The 23108-nt window shown below is 34.6% G+C and overlaps 1 protein-coding gene and 1 long non-coding RNA gene across 5 annotated transcripts in view; both read right to left on the bottom strand.

The window, feature by feature from the left end:
* Positions 1–7162, bottom strand: part of LOC127075449 (choline transporter protein 1) — a 32970-nt gene extending 25808 nt beyond the window's left edge. For 3 of the 4 annotated variants that reach the window (XM_051016908.1, XM_051016910.1, XM_051016911.1), the window contains exons 1-9: positions 6740–7162; positions 6042–6400; positions 5816–5961; positions 5212–5395; positions 4292–4365; positions 4074–4187; positions 3046–3402; positions 2227–2487; positions 1885–2112 (exon numbers count right to left, since the gene is read on the bottom strand). In XM_051016908.1, the coding sequence (XP_050872865.1) occupies positions 1885–2112; positions 2227–2487; positions 3046–3402; positions 4074–4187; positions 4292–4365; positions 5212–5395; positions 5816–5961; positions 6042–6400; positions 6740–6924 (1908 nt within the window). In that variant the 5' untranslated portion in view covers positions 6925–7162. The remainder of the gene's footprint in view (positions 1–1884; positions 2113–2226; positions 2488–3045; positions 3403–4073; positions 4188–4291; positions 4366–5211; positions 5396–5815; positions 5962–6041; positions 6401–6739) is intronic. The other variant, XM_051016907.1, reaches the window with a different exon arrangement.
* Positions 7163–16177: 9015 nt separating this feature from the next.
* Positions 16178–18028, bottom strand: LOC127075448 (uncharacterized). The gene is made up of 3 exons (XR_007786450.1): positions 17657–18028; positions 17453–17514; positions 16178–16889 (listed from the first exon to the last, which is right to left on the bottom strand). It is a non-coding gene; the product is annotated as an uncharacterized LOC127075448 (long non-coding RNA).
* Between the last annotated feature and the right edge of the window lie 5080 nt (positions 18029–23108).

Below are 23108 nucleotides of genomic sequence, written 5' to 3'. Positions count from 1 at the left end.
ATCGGCACAGAAGCTGGAGACGTGGAGGCGAAGAAGTCTGGGAAGCTGTTTCCGGGTGAAGCTCTTGTTGAGTTTCGTCAATCCGTCAAGAACGAGCTTCTAATGTTTGACGGAGAAGATCCGGGGTGGGGGGATAGCTCGTGCAGAGGTTTGATTCCGAGTGATGAATACTAGCCCAGAGGTGAAGGTGAGTTTAGCACAGTTGTGTATGGAGGCGACTCCCTTCTTCAAAACATTATTGATGAGGTTCATTAAGATGCCAACAGGAGGGGAGTCAAACCATTATTGATGAGGTTCACTACGATTGCCAAGCTAATTCAGATCATTCAGGGTTTGAAAGGCCAGAAAACAAAGGGTTCAGCTACAAGGAGAGGGAGCTATTGTTCAAGGGGAGGCTGGTGATGTCTGAACAATCCACAAGTATCCCAAGAATGTTGACCGAATTTCATGAGACTCCACAAGAAGGACATTTAGGTTATTACCTAACGTATGCCCAACAGTTTGTAAAAGCTTGCAACATCCTTCAGCGTCAAAAATACTTGGCTGCTTCCCAGGGATTTACTACACAGCCTCTGGGCAATCCAAAGCAGGTTTGGGAAGAGATTACAATGCCTTTCATTACCGGATTGCCAATATCCAAAGGCTGTTAGGCTATTCTGGTGGTAGTGGACAGATTGACTAAGTACAGCCACTTTATCCCTCTCAAACATCGCTAAATTGTTGGCTGAAATCTTTACTAAGGAGGTGGTGCCCTTGCATGGAATCTCTGCTTCAACCCTTAGCGACCTGGGACCCTATCTTTTTAAGCTCTTTTTGGAAAAAATTGTTCAAGCTGCAAGGTACTCAATTGAAAATGAGCACCGCATACTATCCTCAAACGGAGGTCGTTAACCGGTGTTTGGAGACATTTCATCGTTGTTTCATTGCTGATCAGCCCAAACAGTGGATGCAGCGCTGATCTGTTTCCTACCAGGAGAGGTAAGAGAGCTGAAGGATCGGGATGAGGCTCTTTAGCAACTGAAGTTGCACTTGCAACGGGCTCAACACAGCATGAAATGCAGGCAGATTGCCATAGGACTGACAGTGTTTAAGTAGGTGACTGGGTTTTTCTCAAACTGCGACCCCATGGTCAGCTCACGGTAGAGGCCAGAATTAATCCCATGGTGTCCCCTCATTACTATGGGCCTTTTCAGGTACTGGGGCACATAGGGCTGTGGGGTACAAGCTCCAACTGCCTAAAATGTAGCGTATTCATATCATATTTCATGTTTCCTTGCTTAAGGTTGTTTGCAATTATGATGTTCAAGGCAAACTACCGCCAGAGTTGGGAGAGGACACCAGCAGCAGAGTTGGGACCAGTGGCAGTATTGGCTCGCAGAACAGTGGTGCAGGGAGGCAATTATGTTCAGGAAGTCAGGCATGAGAACCAAACATATTTAAGTGGGATGGCATTTCATTAGAGGAAAATTATATCTGGTTGTAACTAGTTACATTCGTTCTAATGATCAACTGGCTGATAATCCCACTAGGTCTCTCATAGGTTATAAGATTGAGTTTATTTGAAGCAAGCTCGGGGCATATTATCTATATGATCCAGCTTGAGCGAGAGTTTTTAAGTGTTGAATGCATAAGCCTATTAGTATATAAGTACATAAACACTTGCGATCTCTCATTTGTAAGTAGGAACCGAAATATAAATTATAAATTTCTACAATTTTATGGTGCAAAGCATGGGCTTATGCAGAATCAAAATGGTTTTTAACTATTATTGAGTTTCACAACAAAGTCTATATTCTAACAAATTGGAATTGCAGCTACAAAGTTCAACGGAACACCAAAATATATGGATTTGACATTAAAATATATGATTAGAAAAAGACATACCACAACAGGGAAGAGTGGAGATGAGGTCTTGTTATGGCCAGAACTGTACTTGTGTGTGTCTAACATGAGGAATGCGAACACTGAACTTGACAGGCTGACACACAGTTTTCCGAGGAACAAAATCACATCTCCAATCACATTAAGACGACCAATCTTTAGAATGTTATTCATGATCAAATCTGTTGCAATAGAAGACGCACTAAAGAAACTTTTGCCCGTTATAGCAATCTGCAAGCATCAAAACATACAAAAAGTTAACATCAGGAAAGTCAAAACAATATATTAAGAATATAACAGTCAGCGAGCACCAAAATTATGGTTTATGGTAAAAATGTAGATTACCATGATGTAAGCATTTCGGTTTATTGATTTGATTGTCCACTCAATACACCTAAGAAAACATTGAGAAGATTTGTATGCAGCCTTGCCTATCCAGCTGTCATGCACATGACTAGATACTTTTAGTTTGCGACGAAGAGATTCAAGCAGAAACCGGATTGATTCTACAAATGACACAATCAGAGAACCCAGAGCCACAGATCCGAGACTGTAACGCATAAGCCTCTTCATAGAGGAAAATACTGAAAGAAATGGAATTTCGTGCTGCATCGAGAAATATAAATTTTAGTTAATAACATAGACAACAGATAATCTTTCAAGTATCAATGAAAAAGCTTAATTAGTCTATGGTCTAGTTCAAGTCAGACAAAATAAATACCCTCCATTCCTTTTTAAGGATATACATATACTAATGAAACTAATAAGTTTTATTACTTTTGATGGAATTATTTGTCTTTTTCTATAAGTACTCAACAATTTATTAGCCTATTCCACATATTTTTCTCAATGCAATAAATACTTCAAGGTATTTTTTACAAAACAAATATCAATGTTGTGTTGAAACATTGAAAACAACAAGTATATAAAAACAATTTTTCCACAAAAGAAACACGTTAAAGGGTCCGAATGAAGTACGTAAATAAGCATAGGTGTTTGCATGCTTCATTTGAACATGTTTTTCACAATTATGAAGCTCAAATTTGCTGAGTTGCTGACATAAGTAGGTCAGCAATCTATCTTTCACAGAATAAGCTACTTTTAATACTTTATTATGCTATATCTTATAGCAATGAGGAACTTTTAAGCCAAATAGCAACTTACAGATGTTTCACCATGGGCCCAGTAATAGGAGGCAACAGACCCGGCAACCACTGTTGAGGAGCACGCTACAAAAAATTGGGTAGCCCAATAGCACCCAAATAGGTGAAAAAGAATGGAAACTCCAATATGTGGTGTGTAATGAATGCTATATCCACAACACCGGTCACAGTTCACCCGTTTTGCCACAAGATCATATGTGCAACAATTAGAGTTGCAGTCGTTTTGAATAATCTGGCCAGAGCTGAATAAATGGAGAGCAGCTGACGTCCAAAACATGTAAAACACAGCAAGGATAGCAAACGGAACGAGAGGAAAAATTATGAGTGCTTGAACTTCTCCTATCACTTTTGCAGCTACCTGTGAACAAAGTTAGCATCAGATTAATTAAATTGTTTGGGTCAGGTAATTGAAGAAGCACTGTCGTTTTATCAGCAAGTTTTGTGAAAAAGTTGTTTAACATTGTGACAACTGGATGTGTAAACTCAACACAGTACTTGGAGATAGGACCACAAAATAGAAAAAAGTTAGCTTCATAATCATGATATATATCATAAGTCAGCACAGAAAGTTTTACTGTTTATGAATATAACTGTCAGAAACGAGGAGGAAAGTTAGCTTCATAATCATGATATATATCATAGCTCCTCAAGTGATTTGTTTAGGTCTGTAGACTTGAGAGGACTAAGAGATTGTTAAACTATTAGACGTATCTTTTGTAATCTATTGAGATTAGTGGATTAAGTCTTTATTGAAGGCGAAATCACCTTGGCCGGGTGAACTGGAGTTGCTTTGAATTTCAAGCGAACCAGGATAAATTTTGTGTGTTGTAGCATTTATTTTGTGTGTGTGGTATTGAAAAAGTTTTTAATTACTGTGAGAACAATTCAAACCTCTCTTTCTTGTTTTTCTCTACCTTCACCTATTATATAAATAAACTCAAATAAGTCGATCCAATTTTCCTAGAACAGGCTATATGTGTAGCCTCAATTGCGTAGTCCTTAGTAGCAATATCACAAAGTAATGCTTGCCTTCAGAACAGATGTTGCCATAAGGATGCGCCGTACGATAGCAATTGAAGTCAGAATGGAAACAGCCATGATAACAGTCATAAGTACAGTCACAGCACGTAGATGAGTCAACTCCTGAAAATAAAATCATTTAGTTAGACATACACATGGAAAAAATTATCAAGTCTTTGAACACTTCAAAAAACATGAATCCATTTTCAAAATAGGATGTTACTCACCCTCCCAAATACATTAATGTAAGGGTCATGCTCACCAATGATGGGAGAAATAGCATCATTTCCAATCCATCCAGCTGAAAAATTAGGAAGAAAAAGTATTATTGTTTCACTGATGTTTGTCCAAAATCCAGATAAAGAAACTAAAATATTACTCCATATTAAGTGTCGTCTTAGGTTTTTCACACAGATTAAGAAAATCTATAAACGAATAAAAGAATGCTACAATTTTATAAAATTATCCATATTAATTATTGATTATTAACTTATTAACCATTGGCATAAATGTTTATAGTATTGAAAGTGATGCCAATAGTGTTGATTTGGAGAATTTGAAAACAACAAGCAATGCACATTCAAAAAGTAAAACGACTTTTTCTTTGGGAATTTTTTTATATGCTAACCTAACACTAAATTTGGGACAGAGAGAGTATTTGACTAAATAACTCAACAGAATAATATGAGAATAGGTTTCAACAAGAATCATTAAATAACTCAACAGAATAATATGAGAATAGGTTTCAACAAGAATCACCAGCAAAGTATAACCTTTTATTTCAAAACGAAAACAGCACAGAAATAGCATAAGAACAAAACCAATAATTGTGGTCAAAATTCAATCTCCAAGAATAAAACTCGAAACTGTCTAGCATGCTCCACATCACATAAAACAACAATAACTTAGCAAGCAAAAACCTGTAGAGCATTTAATTTGTGTCTACACCAGGAATCCTTTTTTTCTATTGTAAGTTTCAAAACAAAAAGTTGAGTTTTAAGTGTCTAGACATAGCTTCACAACAATAAGTTAATTCAGAAGGATTATTAATAGTTTTCTTTACATCGGTATAATGATACTTTCATAAGACGGCACACATTTGATTCTAGAAATACTGAAATAACCTATGACTATGAGAGATACTAACCTTTTACATAGAAGAACATTGTGACCGATATTATTAGAACATTAAAGAGAACCACTGTTATCCACGGCATTGCAGCAACAAAATGCCGAATCATCATGAGCCAAATCACAGAAAGAAAGAGAGGTAAAATCCCTCCACAAACAATCAGCACAGGCCATGCCTTTCCTATGTCAGCCATGTACCTCTGTAAATACAAATCATAACACATTTTAATTCTAAACCACATAATACATGTGACACTAAATATGCTTAATCCCTCCCAAAATTTTCTTACTTCAATTGCTTAACACTTTTGACACAAACATGCGACTAATGTATTGTAGACAACATACAATGTTGATATTGAAATGTTGAGCCTTCCCTGGGTAAAATTACAATCATAATACCAATAATAGTAGGAAGCAGTGTTGTCTATGGCAGATGACTGTACATGGCAGAGAATCAAAACCAAGCCATACTGGGTGTGGCGCCGTCATAGCGGATTATGGCAAAAAAATCCGCAATATCGGCCGATATTTACCATTGCGGCAAGTTCAAAAACCGCCACTGATAACCACTGAGGCGAATAATCAATAGCACTGGTAGGAAGTTGAAAAAATCTAACCTTTAAGACAGCTGACCGAGAATTTATAGACTTGTGAATTGACTTATCAATAACAATGTCTTCATTAATAGTAACTCCACCCATCTGCTCCCAATGCTTCAGCGATGTGTTTGATGCCCGGGCAATAAACTGGCAACTCCAGTAAACTAAATAAAATACTCTTTTAGAACCAGAATTTGTAAAAGGGGTCAATAACCAAAGAGCACCGTAAGGTAAGTTTACTCACCATTTACACTGGGAAATATAACAGGATAACATGGGCCCTGAAGTTGAAGAGAGGAGTTTCTCATTTCTGGTGTAAGAAACTCAAAATAATCATAGTTCGTATTAATCCAATCCTCCATCGAAAGACGAATATCTCCTTCAGGATAATCACACACCCAGTAAAGGGAATCATCGGAAGGTATAGGGCATTCTAACAAGCATATACTACGGGCATCAACTAGTTTGAATTGGCTATCCTTCAATCCACTCTGATAAACTTGGTTAGGATTTTGCCAATATCTGAGCTCCAATTCGCCAAGGCCGGGATGTGCATGCTTGTCTCCACACACATTGCCTTTGTAGTCCAGCCCATAAGTAAGCCTGAGGTAAACCCATATTGTTAGTGAGGCAATGATCAAGAACTTACACAATTTAATAAGGACAATAAATTCGCACACAAATTCAAGCTCTACTTCCATGCACACATTTTAATTATTTGACACAATTCTGGAATAAAATCAGAATTTCATTCAATCTGAAGCATGCTAATAAGGTATACGTGACACCCATTTACTAGAAAAATGTTATTTTTTTCTTTTGTAAATTCGCAATTAAACAAACTAACTAATCAAAGAGGAAGTGGCAGATTTGTTAAAACTAGCAATCAAAATCAAAACTTGGGAATTGCAGAAAGTCCTCCATTAACAGAAGAAGATTTACCTAAGTGGGTTTCCTTGGTTAAAACCGAAACTAGAGTTAACAATCATTGCAATCCAAAAAGCAATAAAGATGAAAAGAGCAATGATATCTCTGCATTTTCTGTTGTGCTTAATGATTCCACCCATTTGAGTAACTCCATCACTTGATGTATAGCTTCCAATTACAGCACCTAAAGGACCCCTCATATTGAATTATGTATACAAAACTTGTAACAAGCTTTGCTTCAATTTAACATTCAAGGTAGAGTGAATGAATATGGCGGTAGAAGAGGAAGAGGGTTAGTAGAGAGTGAGGTAGCTAGGGGAGAGCTTGAAAAGCCAGTGTGTGAAAAAGCAAAGTGTTTTAGATTTGGGTTGATATAATAAAAATGGAAAATAATTATTAATTTATTTATTAAGACACAGATTTTCTAAAGTGGATGTTTTTTCTTTACTTTTTCTTTTTGATAAACAACAACGGATCCGTGTTTTGTGGCTTCTCGGACACATTTAAACTATGAGCTTCCTAATGTTCGCCTAGGCTTAAACTACAAGTGCAATACTCAACTCCTTGCTATTTATTACTCCCTCAATTCCTTTTCCTTTTTCAGTATCGTTTTTTTTTACTTTTTAGATATATTAAGATAATTAATAATTGTTATTACTACTATATTTTTTTTCTACTATATTTTTAATTTTTTAATAATTTATTTAATCTTTTTTTATATATAATAAATTATTAAGGATAATTTTGATAATATTACAATTAACTCTCTATTGAACTTTGAAATAACACTTAAAAAAAAAAATCTAAAAAGAGACACTTATAAATGAACGGAGGAAGTATAAAGTAGTAGTAGTAATAAAAAATTTAATTGTGTATTATTTTTTGTTTTTTACATATTCGCATTTATAGTTTTGTTTTTGTAGAAGGAAAAAATATAATATTAAATACTACCTCTGTTTTTTTATTATAAGTCGTTTTGGAAAAATATTTTGTACCATAATATAAGTGGCATTATAATATCAATAATTATTAATGTTATTTTTCTTATTATACCCTTAAATATTTATTATTCACTCTTCTTTCAATTATGTCAATTTATCTTTTCAATATCTTTAATGTAGGATAATTTTGTAAAACTCTTTATAATTTCTTTTTTTCATACCATAATTATTACATTTTTTAATACGTGTGAAAAGTTAAAAATGACATATAATAAAAAACGGAGGAAGTAGAAATTATAAAATAATTAATGCTCATCGGATTTCGAAAAGGGTATTATTACATTAAGGAGAAGAAGTTGAAAAGTTAAAGATATGAAAAGCATGGCGTACAACTTTTTTATTCATAATCGATTAATTTGTAATAATATTAATTATATTTTTTTCCGAATATTACTAAATACATATAGTATAGTTTCAGAGAATTTCTAAATAGAGTAAAAAGATAAGTTTTTGGATGAATCTCTTTGATTTAATTGTATCACGGGTCAAGAAAGTCTACTAGAAAGTAAAGGAGTTACTACTAGAAGGTGCGAGTGGGTCGGATGAAAAATAGACTTATGAAAGTCTTTTTTAAAGGAGAAAACTTATTGCTACCAAAGATTGTGATGGATGAGAAGCTTTTTCAGGAACTGTACAATCCTTGGAAGGAGACGTGATGTCATTCTGTCATTACGTAAAATCAAATACAAGACATTAAGTTATGTGATTATTGGGAACGAATTGTTTAAGAAGTCTCTTGAAGAAATCTTACTGAGATGCCTTAGTGAGAGTGAAGCTTATTTCATATTTTTTTATGCCCATAGTCGATCATGTGCCACTCATCAAGTAGGTTACAAGATGAAATGGCTTTTATTTCGACAAGGGTTGTATTAGTCAACTATGGTGAAAGATTGTATTGAATTTTCCAAAGATTGTCAGGAATGTAAAAAATATACAGGTAATCAACATGTTGCAAGTGAGTTGCATTCGGTTGTCAAGCCCATTTGGAGGTTGGATGTTAGTTTTAATCGGTGAAATTCAACCAACATAATCAAAGGGTCACGTGTACACTTTGGTTGGTATAGATTACTTTTCTAAGTGGGTCGAAGTTGTTCATTTGATCAATGTCAATCAGGAAGCAGTAATTAATTTTATTCAAAACTACATTATTTATAGGTTTTGAGTAGCATTTGTTAGTCTGTCGAATCAGCATATTCGACATGAGTGGAAATGTGAGATAAATAAACAGGCTAAGCATAGGTAGCTAAACCATGTTTTCGACGCCAAAATCACAAAGATTCGACAAGAAACAAGTTGATTCTCGACACAAGCAGTTAGAGGACCTGAAGATGTTTTTTCGGCAGAAGTAATGGTTTTGCAATAGTTCAATAACTAAAGACATGTGGAAGCAAAGGAGAGAACAAAAGGTTGCGTAATAGTGTACATGTTGAATGATGAAGAGTTGATCGTTGTCGACGGTTATTGATGTACATGTATATAAGTCGATTTGATCTATGTGACAAGGGTTGACATTTTCCATTGTTGTTCTCTATAAAATTCAAACATCCAGGTTACAAAGATAAAAAAGATTTGTGTGAAATGTATGAGTCTGAGTCTCACTTTTAATCTAAGCATTTTAAATTGATTTCTTTTATGATTTTTTACGTTTACTTTATCCTTTCAAGCAATTTAGCATTTTACTTCTTGTGATTTTTATCCAATTGTTCTACCTTCAAACGTTAAGTTATCAAGCACAAATACTTTTTTTTAAACATGTTTTGTACAAATTATCCTTAGAGTTTTTTCGAGTTTAATCTTGTAAGTGAATAAAAACTTGTGATTTGTGTACCAAAAACACCAGTAAACATGTCCACTACTACAAATAATATATTTCATGACAAAACTTTCACCTCGACAAACCAATAACCGAGGTATATGTCATGGAAGCGTCATGATTAATTATTTTTAAATATATACAACATATTCCCTTGATTATTCCCAAAACTAATGGAATATATCTATCAGGGACCTCGCTTTGAATCCTAGATACTACTTTTTTTTCAACTGGTTTAAGGACCAAGGGTTATTATTCTTCAGTTGGCGACTTTCCTTTTTATCTTTATTTATTTATTTATTTTGAATTACAAAATTAATATTTACAAATGTCTTTATTTTTATGTTAATTTTCTTTTTAATTTGTATAATCCCTCGGTTACTTTGTCCAGTTGATGGGTAATATCTTTTTCATAAATTTTCTAGAATGTGGCTCTTTTTAATTAATATATTCCCTCAGCTTTTTCCAAAAACCGACGTGAGTCCTTTTGCATGAATTTCCGGAGTATGGCACTTTTCCATTTTAAAAATTTTTAATTTATTTATTTTCTCGATTTTGCCCAAAACCCGACGTTAGTGTTATTTTGCATGAATACTTCATAGAACTAGACTCTAACTTTTCATACACTCCTTATTTTATCGTCATTCTCTTTAAAAAAAAACATAGGCGATTTTCATCTTCGTTAAACTCATATTCAATCATATATTCCAACACAAGTATTCCAACATCAACTCTTCCAACTATCTCGAACAAATCTTCGTCGTCACATTTTAGGTACGTAACCCACTTTATCACTTAAATATTGTTGTTGACCACTGAGATGTTGATAGTTTTAGAAAATGGTGTCATTGACCAGTAAAATATTGATAAAAATGGTGTTTTTCCTTGAATAGTATTACTTTGAGAAAATGATGTTACATAGTGACCATTGAAATGTTGAGTGTATGTTCTTAGGTAGTATATATGTTAAATGTATGTTGAGTGTATGTTCTTAGGTAGTTTATATGTTGAATGTATGTTCTTAGGTAGTATACGTTAGATGTATGTTCTTAGGTAGTATATATTGAATGCATGATCGAACCTCAAATTTTGTCATGAATCGTGTTAGTTTAATAATGTGTTTAATGTATGTTCTTATCTTACACAGACATGGGCGATTCGACCAACACCTATGCTACAACCTCTGTTAATACTAAAAGTAAAAGAAAACTAGAGGTGTCATGTTGTTGACCAAGGTGACAAAAGTCTGTGAAAGCGGTGTTCGCTTCCCAATTAATTTGTGTTTAAGAACTAATAAGGGTTATGGTGAACATCATGATAGTTTTAGGGGTTATGTGACAGTGCAAGGTAGAAGCAAAGTCAGTATTTTGATTGATAGTTGGCAAGACATTGACGATGAATTTAAAGATAAATTATAGACTGATATTACGTTATCTATTTTAAATTTTTATGATTTGTTTTACAAGTATAAATGACCTTTTTTTTTGTTTAATATTAATATCAACTATATCATGTAAATGTAGGACATGTTTATTATTCTAGAGGATAACATGTTGAAAACGAAATGGCTTGGATATGTTGGTGAGTATTGGAGGGGCTTCGAGACATAGCTCACACATGATTATATTACATATCTAAATGTTAACTTAGAGCCCCCATACGTGAAGTATCTATATATTGATAAGAAAGTTTGGGAGGATTTTATCAAGTCTTGTACCACTCCTGATTTCTTTACTAAGAGCCAAAAGAAAAAGAGAATGGAGTTAGAAATATCTATCCGCATAGATTTTTTCCTGGAGGATATGATAAACTATAAGAGAAAATGATTAATGAAAAAGATAACAAAGAGAACTAGAGTTGGGAGATCCTTCTAGAAGCCTTGATTATAGCCTATCTCCACCATCATGCCATGAGAAATGGAAGAGGGTGTGCGTAAAAGACCAGAAGGCGAGTTCACATCAGAGGCTACACACAAAGCGGCTAAAAAGATTGTTAGTAGATGCTTTTTTTCAACATTACTTATTTTAGTTAATTCAATTTGGTAAAGATGAACTTTTATATGTGTTGTAGGATTTACTGGTTGAAAAATCCAAAGATGGTATATTTGTTCCACGATAACGTCATGACATCTTGGTATAAGTGACTGGAACTGAGGAGCATGGTATGTGTGTGTGTGGTCTTGGAAGAGGTGTCGATTTGATGTTATATTTTGCACCATCACAATCAAATAAGGAAGTAAACCGTAAAAAAGAAATTTAAGAGATATTTGATCAAAAGATTGGGGGATTATAACAAGTATTAGAAGTGGAGCGAGAGAAGTGTACTTGAGAGGCATCAGAGAAGTGGACTCAAGAGGAACGTGAGAGGGTGCATCTTGATGAGCGAGAGAGGTTTCAGGAGGAACGAGAGAGGTTGGCTGAGAATGAGCGAGAGAATTTGTTTGAGGAAGTGCGAGATAAGTGTACTTACAATGTGATTGAGGTAAGTATAAGTTTAAAAAATTGTTTTGTATGTTGTTGTTATTGTTTGTGTATTTAAATTTTTATATTATGTGTCTTTTTATGATGTAGCAATTGAAATCAATGGGTGTACTCATTGACCCAAAATCAGATCAGTTCGACATACTTGAGAAAGTAGCTGAGAAAGTTGTTATAGATGGTGCAAGCACAAAAAGTAGTCGTTTTTCCCCACAGTCTAATTGTTCTACCCAAAGCACAATATTGACACCACTTTACCTCAATTAGATAACTCATAAAGACTATCAAATATGAAATAGGAGATGGTAGACATCGACGAGTTTATATTAAAACATGAACCATAACAAACTTATATACTTCATAAGAGTTGTGTTATGGAATTTTTGAAGGGAGATGATTGCAAGAGATGTGTGTTGAAATGGATCTAAGAAAGTATTGTTTTTTAGACCCACTTAATATTCAATTTCAACAAAAGGGGTCAAACACTATTAAGATGTACATATAAAATAAGTTGGTTGATGAGAACAAAGAGTGTTACCTAGGACCTTTTTACCATGCGTAAGTACATATTAATTTGTGTTTTCGTTTATAAATAATTTTTATACATATTATTAATTATTCTGAATGTTCATGAAGTTCACACTAACAATTAGTTGTTATATGCCCGAAGCAAAATGTTGTAATTATGTTATGCTCGTTACACTATAACCTTACTGAAACGATACATGACGTTTTGAGTGGGTAAGTGATATTATTTTTAATACTCATATTTTACCTTTAGTTTTGAATAATTTTTATTCATGTTTAAATAATACCGACATGTAGAGCTATGAAGGGATACAATTTTGTGAAACGTAATTTAAAAGGTAGAAAACAAATGTTCCTTTCCCAAAAGTAAGTATTGCTTGTGTTTTTTGATATTATTTTATTTTTGCTAATGTAGTACGTGTTATTTTTGTGTATCAATTAGTAACTATATGAAAATTATTTGTAGTCACGAAAACAACCCAACAACTTTTTGCGTGGATACTATGTCATGAGACATATGTTAAATATTGTCTTCGGAGGCATTATCAAATCATGGCTTAAGATATTAACTTTATCCATATACATGTAATTTATTTATATTTTCTAAATTAATATTTTTTTGTTAGCTTATCATAATTTAAATTTTGTTCAAATTATAGGTGTTTAGTGACCAAACATCATTCTCACAAGAATATATAGATGACATCTAATCACGTTGGATCGATGTTTTCCTATTTTTTTATGAATCTCAACAACACTAGTCTTTCTTGGTTTTTACACACATTTTATAAAGGTTTTGTCATTGTAGGTTCAATTATGTATAAGTTCAAATATGTGCAGGTTCTCTTGCTAGAGGTTTTATGTATCCCAAATGTCATTATAGATTTTGTAATCATTATATGATTCTGTTTTCAAATATGTATAAGTTCTATTGGTGTACCATTTTGGATATGTGAACATTTGGTTTTGTAAACAATTAAACTTGGTATTATGTGTATATTTAGTTATGTTCTGATTCTGTCACGAAATTTGTACTTTATATGTAAAAAAAAAGTACAGGTCAGTCAAATTTATATTTAAAACAAATTATAAATAAATAATAAATAATGTATATCCCTCGTTTAATATATAATCGACGTAAATATACTTCTTTTCCCTTGCATATTTACAAAAACGAGAGGCATGTGGCATGCGCTTTATATTTTTAAAAGTAAAAAAATGTTGTTGTTAAGGATCAAACCAATTACATTCACAACTCTCTGATTGGTGTTACAAAAATTCAGGTGTAAAGTGACATGTTTTCATGACGCTCTTTGTTACCTCGGATGTGAAATTGAGGTAAAGTCCCTTTTGCCACCTAGGTAAGATGTGTTTTTTTTGTAATAGTGGTCACTTTACATCTTCAGGAGTTGTCTTTATCAAAACTATGATGTTATTTGGGTTAGGCATATATTTCTTATCTATGAACTTTGATCACTTCTTGATTAAACCTGCAAGCACATAGTTCCACATTATCCCCCTTTTTGATGATGACAACACATCTCTTAGGAAGGTGATAAAAGAAAGAACAGGTAGATAGATTTGGAGTGTTTAAACTCCCTCTCACATGAGTAGAGAGTATATTCTACTCCCCCTAAGAGTATATTTCTCCTCCTTTGTCATAATTAAAAAGTTGGATAAAGATACAAGATAAAACTTTAAACATACCGACACATAGTCAAACATTTTGAAAGGGAAAAGAAAACATTTCATTGATTCAAGGCATGAAATTGCAAGAAAATTGAATTTAAACACACATAAAGACTAAGACATATAGGTGAGGCTACTCGTTGCCATAAGTATAGTAATTTCTTGAGGTATTATTCTTGATGATAGAAATATATTTTTCTAGATTTTGTATGGCTAGAGCATTTTGTTGGCACATCTCCATAAAATTATTTTTTGTTATGTCTTTTACGCCTGGTTATGCCATGTCTTTATCTTCATCCATCAATTCATTTCTTAATTCTCCATGATAGAGGTTGGTCTTTATTTTTCTAAGCAATGAGTGATCGATCTTGTTTGTTGAATCCAATTCTTCTCCCATAGTGTCGATTCCAAACATAACTAGAATTTTAATGATTAGGGTTTCATATGGAAGTCCAGGTGCTCAAGTTTGTTTGCAATTGTTCATGTGAAGAAGTATGTCTTCGACCCAATTAGTTTAAAATTGTTGGGTTAGGATCCAAAGAGGAACTACATCTTACTTAGTGACGATAATTAGGTTGATATTCCTTGGTAGGAGTATCCTTGTTATTAGGTAGTGCATAACACAAACTTTTGGTTTCATATAGCTCACCTTGATAGGAAGGACCCTATCCTCCATGGGATTCATAATGAAGGAGAATATGGAAATGAAGTATTTGAAAATTTTAATTGATCCTTCGTATGTGTAGGATACCCATTAGAAGGGTAGCTTGAGCATTCTTCCAAACTGATCTCTATGGGTGTCGATTTCAATTCCTTTCACGGTTGACTTTATGGACGATCCTTTAATTGTTAGATTTAAGTATACTTTTTTCACATGATTTGAAAACATTCGATTAGGTAAGTTATTGAATAACTCTCTTAGAAAACCTTGATAGATATGTATGTATGGCTTGAAGCTCCTAAGGAAGCTTTCCTCCATAAATTATGGTTGAATCACTCTTCGGTTGGTCATCATATTTTTTTATTAAATTCTTGATGATATCCCTTCTTCAAATAGTCTTCTTGATAAATGTAGTATCCCAAAATTTGCCCCCATTTTTGTTTTTCATCTAGCCTGTGGTGTTTGGTTTGAGACCCTAAGCAGGGACAACTGGTGTTCTAACGCCTCGCTTGGTTGACTTGGGATTCGAGATTCATCAAAGCCCTAGGCATGGATTTCGAAAGGTCATGAATCATGTGATTTACTTGGAGGGAGTGGAAAACCCAAGATGATGGTTGTGGTATTATCATCCATTTGCGTATGCATTCAAGACTGGGGGTCCATCCCAAGCTTCACGTGTTCTTGATTTGTTGGTCATTGTTTCAACTAGGGCAATGGCATCACAAATGTTCATCTGGTTTGATTCATAAGCATGACGTGTTTCATCTGGTTTAAAAACATTAGGTTATTCATTCCAATCCACATTCAGTCATGATGTGCATTGATCTTGGTTAAGGCCTTGGCTTGTGCGTGGTCCATTTGGACGATCAGTTCACATCGTCCCAACTCATATTATCTATTGTATTGTCATTTGTTGTCCACCCTCATTTGTCCGTAAGAGAATGCACATTTTTTACCTGACTTGACTTTTGGTCAACTGTTGACTTTTCGGTCAACCAGTTGACCAAAGTCAACCGACAATTCTTCCCTAATTTCTATTTCCGTTTATCCATAATCCATCCTTGATTCCCCCATTAGTCACTTTTCAAACCATGTTGCCATTTTTAATCCAAGTGCCATTTTAAATAATTTATGAGCCAATTCCAATTCGACTATTAACGCATTGATTCAATTGCCATATATATGCTAATAATATTTCATTTATTTCGAATTTTGATTCATCTTCCATACATTTTCATGACTACATAGTTCATTTTGATATTACTATAATTCATACACTTCTCATACAAAATTCCATTATCATGTTCAATTTCATCACCATAATTCCTGGACCGGAAATATACAAAGTCAAGCAATGCGTGTTTGAGACACCAATGGTAAACAATTCGTTACTTCCTATCACCACACATGTGGGACTCCGAACCGTGCATTAGACCGGATGCTAGTACATCCATTCTTTACATAAGTAATATAAAACTTAAATTATTACCCAAAAAAAACAAATTACATAAGCTAAGGATGTCATTGGACGCCCTGTTGAAAAACTGGAGAAGAGCATAAGTTGCGCAAGTGTTAAATCAGCGCCAGATGGTCCTTCAGCGAGACCGGAGAAACCGTAAAGCTACCGTCCAAACAATAACTGCTAAGAAAACCTGAAGGATGAAGCATTTTTAGCTTATCAAGCAGGGTATTGAGGTGTATTTGGGAGCAACAATTTCCAACAACCCAATGCTACGCAACTGCCCCAACAGTTTGGAAATTTACGGTTTCGATTCAGCTATCAAGATGCTCAACTCGGAGGTCGAAATTGCGAGTAGCCACAAAGGTTAAGCCTTGCATCCTGCATAATATCCCAAGAAGAAAGTAGAAGCTCTGAATGCCTAACCATGGCAATAGCAACAACTTCACTTGTTAGCCACACATAACGGTCGATGGTGGATCCAGCAATATTATAACAGCAATTCAAGCTATCCATCGAGCAACGTTATTGCTCACCCTGCAACAGAAAACATTTCAGCTTTAAAAAACAATTCAACAAGCCACTGCATAGCATTCACAACAGAATTTACATGTCGGCACAAAATTAATTCATTATCACAGGAATTCACCTAAGCCAACATTCTCATGGCAGTGTTTAATTAACCAGTCCAAACCCACAATCAACTTCTAATCTGAGTTGAAATTAGCAATTAGCCGAAGCTAGTAAGCTTAAGGTTTTTGGTCCCGAGTCGGTTACCATGCAAATCCACTTTAACTAAATTGTTTCATAATAGAGCATTAGAATAGACAGGGCTATACCTAACAAATTAACAAATATATTTCTAAAGACTATCCATTTAGCTAACATGATTTTTACCGCGAACGTTAACATCTAATTCAGCTAGCAAGAACTATAACTAATTCCGCATTCAAGTTTCAGCCTTCCTTTCAATTGTAGCAAACAATAATAGCTAACATCATGCATTGGTAATTAACCGAGAAAACTAACAGTTTTTCACACCAGAACCCACATAAATACAGAGTCATTATATCCTTTTTCAACACAGTACAGAAACCAACCTGTCAAACCTAGGCCAGGACTGTAAACAAGCGGCCAATGCGCTTTCTCACATAAAGCATACCTGCAGCAGAGAGAAGTGACGATTAAGAACGTTAACATCAATAAAAAATCAGCAGAACTCACTTCAAAACTTCACAAATTGATTAACATAATTCCACACTTCAAGGCAAATGCAACAAGGATAATTTTCACAAACCGCTTACGTAAAAACTGGCTGTATCGCATCCATTTCAAACTGTGCAAACCCGCCCGCAACAAATTCAACAGTGCAACTGCAATCAAGAAGCCAAATCCACATCACATCATCGCCCCTGCAAGATAATAAGGCATCTTAGGCATGCTAATGTTGATAGATTCAGGTGCGAAGATAGAGGGTTTGGGCGGGCCAATTTCGGGATTGTGCATGTAGCTCCGCCGCCGAGGGATCCTCCGGCACGGCGGAGACGAGGATGGAAGCGGAAACGGAATGAATGGTGAGAGTATAATGTGTTTTATCTGTCATTCAATCTCTCCCTACGCATTTAACGCGCCTCAATCCTTCTATCCACGTGCCAGCCATCATTGCGCTTTGACTATTGCATTCTTCCAAAAGATCTTTGTGACGTTTCAAAGCCATCCGTTAGTGGAGACGATGGGCCTTTGCTTATTGGGCTTTGTCTGGCTTTCCCCCTAACTAATCCACGCAGGCATACCCCTCACGAGCTACCTACACCCCCTGGGAACGCAGGAGTTAGCATTGGGCCCAGACGCGGCCCATGCCTGTTTTTGTGCCACACACCACTTTTTTTGGAATTTTGCATCCTGCGCCAAAAAACTGTATTGGGCTCATCCTGTAGCCCACTAATCAATTTTGTTTGCACCCCTGTTTTCCAATCCACACCTCCTAGTTCAATGGCAATTTGTTTTATTTTTTTTACAATTCAATTAGGTTAATTAGAACAACATTAATTGAATTAGGATGTAAATTTTGACCATTCACATTTTAGAATTTAATTAGGATTAATTCACATTTTAGAATTTAATTAGGATTAATTCACATTTTAGAATATAATTAGGATTAATTCAAATTTTAGAATTTAATTAGGATTAATTCACATTTTAGAATATAATTAGGATTAACTCACATTTTAGAATTTAATTAGGATTAATTCACATTTTAGAATATAATTAGGATTAATTCACATGTTAGGATTTTTCATTAGAATTTAATTAGGAATTTTAATTAGATTGGAACTAGAATTCAATTAGAATAAAATTAGACATATTTTTGGTAAATGACCAATTTGCCCTTTTAGGTTTATTTTGATATTTTGTGTTGAAAATTGCATGTTCCCCTTAGGATTAGAATTCAATCATTGTAGGACTTAACATAGAATTTTAATCATGATTTTAATTAATACTTTGACATGCTCATTTAGGATTTCTAATCTAACTTAGAATATTCAACCAATTTCTAATGCATGATCCCTTAGGATAGTTTCTAACAAGTACTAATTTCAATTAGATCCAAAATTAGTTCCCTTCAAAACTAAAACCAAACCCCCGATTAAATTGATCAAAAGCAATTTTGATTAATTAAATCCTTTGAACTTGTATAATCCCCCCGTCTAATTGAGTGACCAAAAGACCATTGGTTACTTAGTAGGACTTTTCTTTCACGCTGTGGAGCTCAAGGCCTCAAGTCAAGATCTTCAATCAAGGCATCCTCAGTCATACCAAGCAGCGGATTATTCAAGCACATCAAAGGTGGCATCTTCAACACTTGTTAAATCAAAGTTAGAAGAGTGTGACACGAGCCTTAAGTAATAGAGAAGGAGTAGGACTGGAGTATTCCTACCCCCATTCTGAGTATCTTTGGGTATGGGACGTATGACCCAACGCTCATCGTATTCAAGATAATTCTTCTCTTTTATCTCAAATTGTTTGTACCCCAGCAAGTGATACATTCTCCCTTGCATCAAACAATACTTTCTTGTGGGTCTCATTCACATCCTTTTAGGACGCTTAATGAATAGTCCGCCTTGTGAACCAAGAGTTGTTCGTGCTATGCAATCGAACACTTAATTATTTTCTTTTTTAGGTTATTCCAATACGATGTTGTAGGCCCTCACATGTTGGTTCATACCAGTTTTACCCTTGAGTTCGAAGCCAGTTATCTTCGTGAGCTCCCTCGATACCGTTCTGTTGGTGCAAGTTATAATCTTCATCACTGTATATCTCCCTTTATCTCTTTTCGTAGTTCTGAACTACGATTGCTCTGATTTTCTCATTGTAGAATGAGAATACGTAGGCACGAGGATGCGAATCCTTGACGAGCATACTTCTAATTATTCCTCCTTCGCCTTAGGGCACCATCCATATCTTTCATTATCCATTATTCACCTTCGATCATAAACCGTTCACCTAGTGACACATTATTCCTTTGACATCGAGATATACTTTCTTTGGAATACCGTATACATCCTTTTAGGACGCCTAATGAATAGTCCACTTTTGTACCTAGAGTTGTTTGTACTATGTAATCAAACACTTAATTCCTTCTTTTTTTGGCCAACCATATAGTGATACCATGTCTTAGACCTCTCACTTGTGGTTCATGCCACCTTTCCCTCTATGGCATAAATTTTATTTCTCCTATGGATTCCAAGATACTTTGACTTTTGATTTCAAATCATACCTTTTCCGTCGCTTATCCCCCAGATACTCTATTTTGTGACTTCGGTCACTTCCTTCCGTTCATCCCATAATACGTTCATAATCTACCCTCATTCACTTCATGTGATATACCTATTCTCTGAGCCAAATACACTATACCTTTGTGCTCCCTCTTGTACCCCTTTGTGTGAACCAAGAGTCGATTTGTTTGTCTTGTCAGACCTTGTAGCTTAGACAAACATCTCCCTACGTACTTTACAACCGCATTTAGGCAACCCTTTTTTTCCGGTTATTCCAATACGATGTTGTAGGCCCTCACGTGTTGGTTCATACCAGTTTTACTCTTGAGTTCACCCCTTGTTGGAGTTCAAATCATATGATCCTTTGGCTCAGACCATACCTTTGATCATTATTCTTTTCATCTCCCACCCTTAGTTCTTTGAACTACGGAGCTCTGAATTACTCATTGCACTATGATGATACGTATGCATGAGGGCCCTAATCCTCACCGAGCACTTTATCTATTCCTTTCCCTTCCTTCTTTGCGAGTAATCTTTAGTTAACATCTATTCGAGCGAGAACAATTGAAACGGTTCCCATGGAGTACCATGGATGTTTGGGGTGCTAATACCTTCCCCTTGCATAACCGACTTCCTTACCCAATATATCTCTTCCCCTCGAGTTTTATCGATGTTTTTCCTTCCCTTTGGGGATAAATAAAGTTCGATGGCGACTCTGTTGTATGTTCGAGCGTGCGATACATTCGGGTATATTTTTGCTAGCTTCAATAAAGAATCTTAAGACTGAAGACATTTTGACGAGGCCATGATGATACTTACATTGTAGAGTGAGACTCGCGTTGGAACATAAGAAGAGAGAAGAAATTATGATATGCGAGAGAAGGGATAAAGGTTACCTATTTATAGCAGACCTTATGGCAGTTTTGAGCATGCAAAACTTGCACAAAATTATTGAGGATTTTCCCATCAAATATGAGATCCAAATACCTCTAAATCGGTTCATCTAATCGATTAGATTGAGGCCCTAATCAATCATATCCTGATGTTTTTGAGGATATAACGTGTTTTCCTTTATTGCACATATTTGATTGGATTAAAGGATAAGTTTAAATCTAATTTGATTTGAAATTTGAAACGTGTAAGTCTTCTTATTGATTAGCTTATGGTCCTAATCGATTATGCTTTTTTATTTTTAACCTTCTTGATGCTTTTGGGGCCTTGGGTTAAGTTTTAGCTTTGTCTTACTTCTTTTTGCACCCCTGGCCAATTTGTTAACAGCCTTTTGTTTTTACAAAAACTAAATAACTCATCTATTTCATTAGTAAAAATATTTTTAAAGGATGTGAGAATATTAAAAGCACGTATTTAAAGGGTTAATCAAAGTTTTATGATTATTCAACCTTTAAATAGTGTACTACCTTGATTACCAATTAACATTGATAGAAATGCCTCCTTTCGAGAAAACGACGATATAGTATCGTAGATCATTCTCTACAGCTCGCTGGATATGAGAGTTTGTTAAATACAAGATATACATTTCCACTACAGACTTATCTTCCCAGCCCACTAAGACATTAGTTGATCATCACTGAACAAATAAGTTTCCCTTCTTAACAAACACTTGCTTTGATCATAATCATTAATATACACCATCCAAGCTTCAAATCAAACTAGATATTGTTGTATACTCTAAGGTATACACTTTTCTTTGCACAACTTTGTTTATTATGCGCTAAGGCTTGAATAAAGCTGCAAAGCATCCCTGCAAGACATTCTAGGTTTTCACCTTTGGTACTTAAATTTTATTGGGTTCACATGCGTTAGTAGCTCTAAGAGGTCTAAGGTGCCTTTAAACCTTATCAATTTATCAAAACAAAATTTCTATAAATGAATAAATATATTGCAGTGAGAACATCTATAAACAGGTCGATTTACTTTCTTCCTATTTAATTATTTACTATATGTTCTACCAAATTTAAACCCTAATCAAGTTTTATTTTAGGAAGGCCTTTGACTTGATAGAATCAATTCAATGCTTTTTTCCCTTGGTAAATTAATTAGGGTTTCATGCAAATATTTTACTTCCTTCTTCATCGAGACACAAGTCTCACATGTTCTAGCTAGGTTTCTAATATTAGTTATTTCCTGATGAAACATTTCATTACTCTTCTCTAGAAACTCAAGATATTACTTAAGGTCTAAGTTATGCTTCTTAATATCATCATTTTCCTTGATTAACTTAGCATTTAATTTAAACAATTGCTTATATGATAACTATGTTACCTCGTGACCAACTTCTCCGTGAGATACTTTCAAACAAACTTCATCTTCTTCATTGGACAAAGATTCTTCAAATGTTCTACCTGAGGTTGACTTTTCAAGGTTCCTCTTTGATGTTAAATTTGTGTTCTTTATATAGGTTTTCTTTTACTTTCTTATCTCGAAGATTATACAGGATGAAACTTCTTCTTCACATCCTATTTTAGATGAAGTTCTTTCATTTGTTGTTGAATCTTTCGAGCATCGTTCAACTACCGAGATTGCTCTTTCGAATGAGATCACTAGAGTACACTTGCTTTCACTAGAATTTGAGGAATTTGCTAGGTATTCTTCTAGACATGAGCTCACACCTTCATCGTTTGGTAATTGAACTAATTCATTCAGCTTCTTAATGATTTATTGCTTCTTGGTTTTTTCTTGAAATTCATAAACATTCTCATTTCTCGATTTAAGGATTGGATCAGGTTTTATGATTCCAATTCTTAATTCTTATATATTTGTTAGTGACTAACATTCTAACATTATTTCCAATATTTCTAAATTTAGAGAGGCATTTGTGAATAAAATATTCATCTTCTTCGCCTCATATGTTTATTCGCTCTTTTTCGACACTTGGAGAAACTCCATATATCATCTCAAGAGTGTCTCATATCTCCTTGGCAGGATTATATATAAGAATATAGAGAAGTTTATTATCATC

Source organism: Lathyrus oleraceus, chromosome 4 (genome assembly GCF_024323335.1).
Source record: "Lathyrus oleraceus cultivar Zhongwan6 chromosome 4, CAAS_Psat_ZW6_1.0, whole genome shotgun sequence".
NCBI classification, from domain to species: domain Eukaryota; kingdom Viridiplantae; phylum Streptophyta; class Magnoliopsida; order Fabales; family Fabaceae; genus Lathyrus; species Lathyrus oleraceus.
This window is presented reverse-complemented; position numbering and strand designations above follow the sequence as displayed.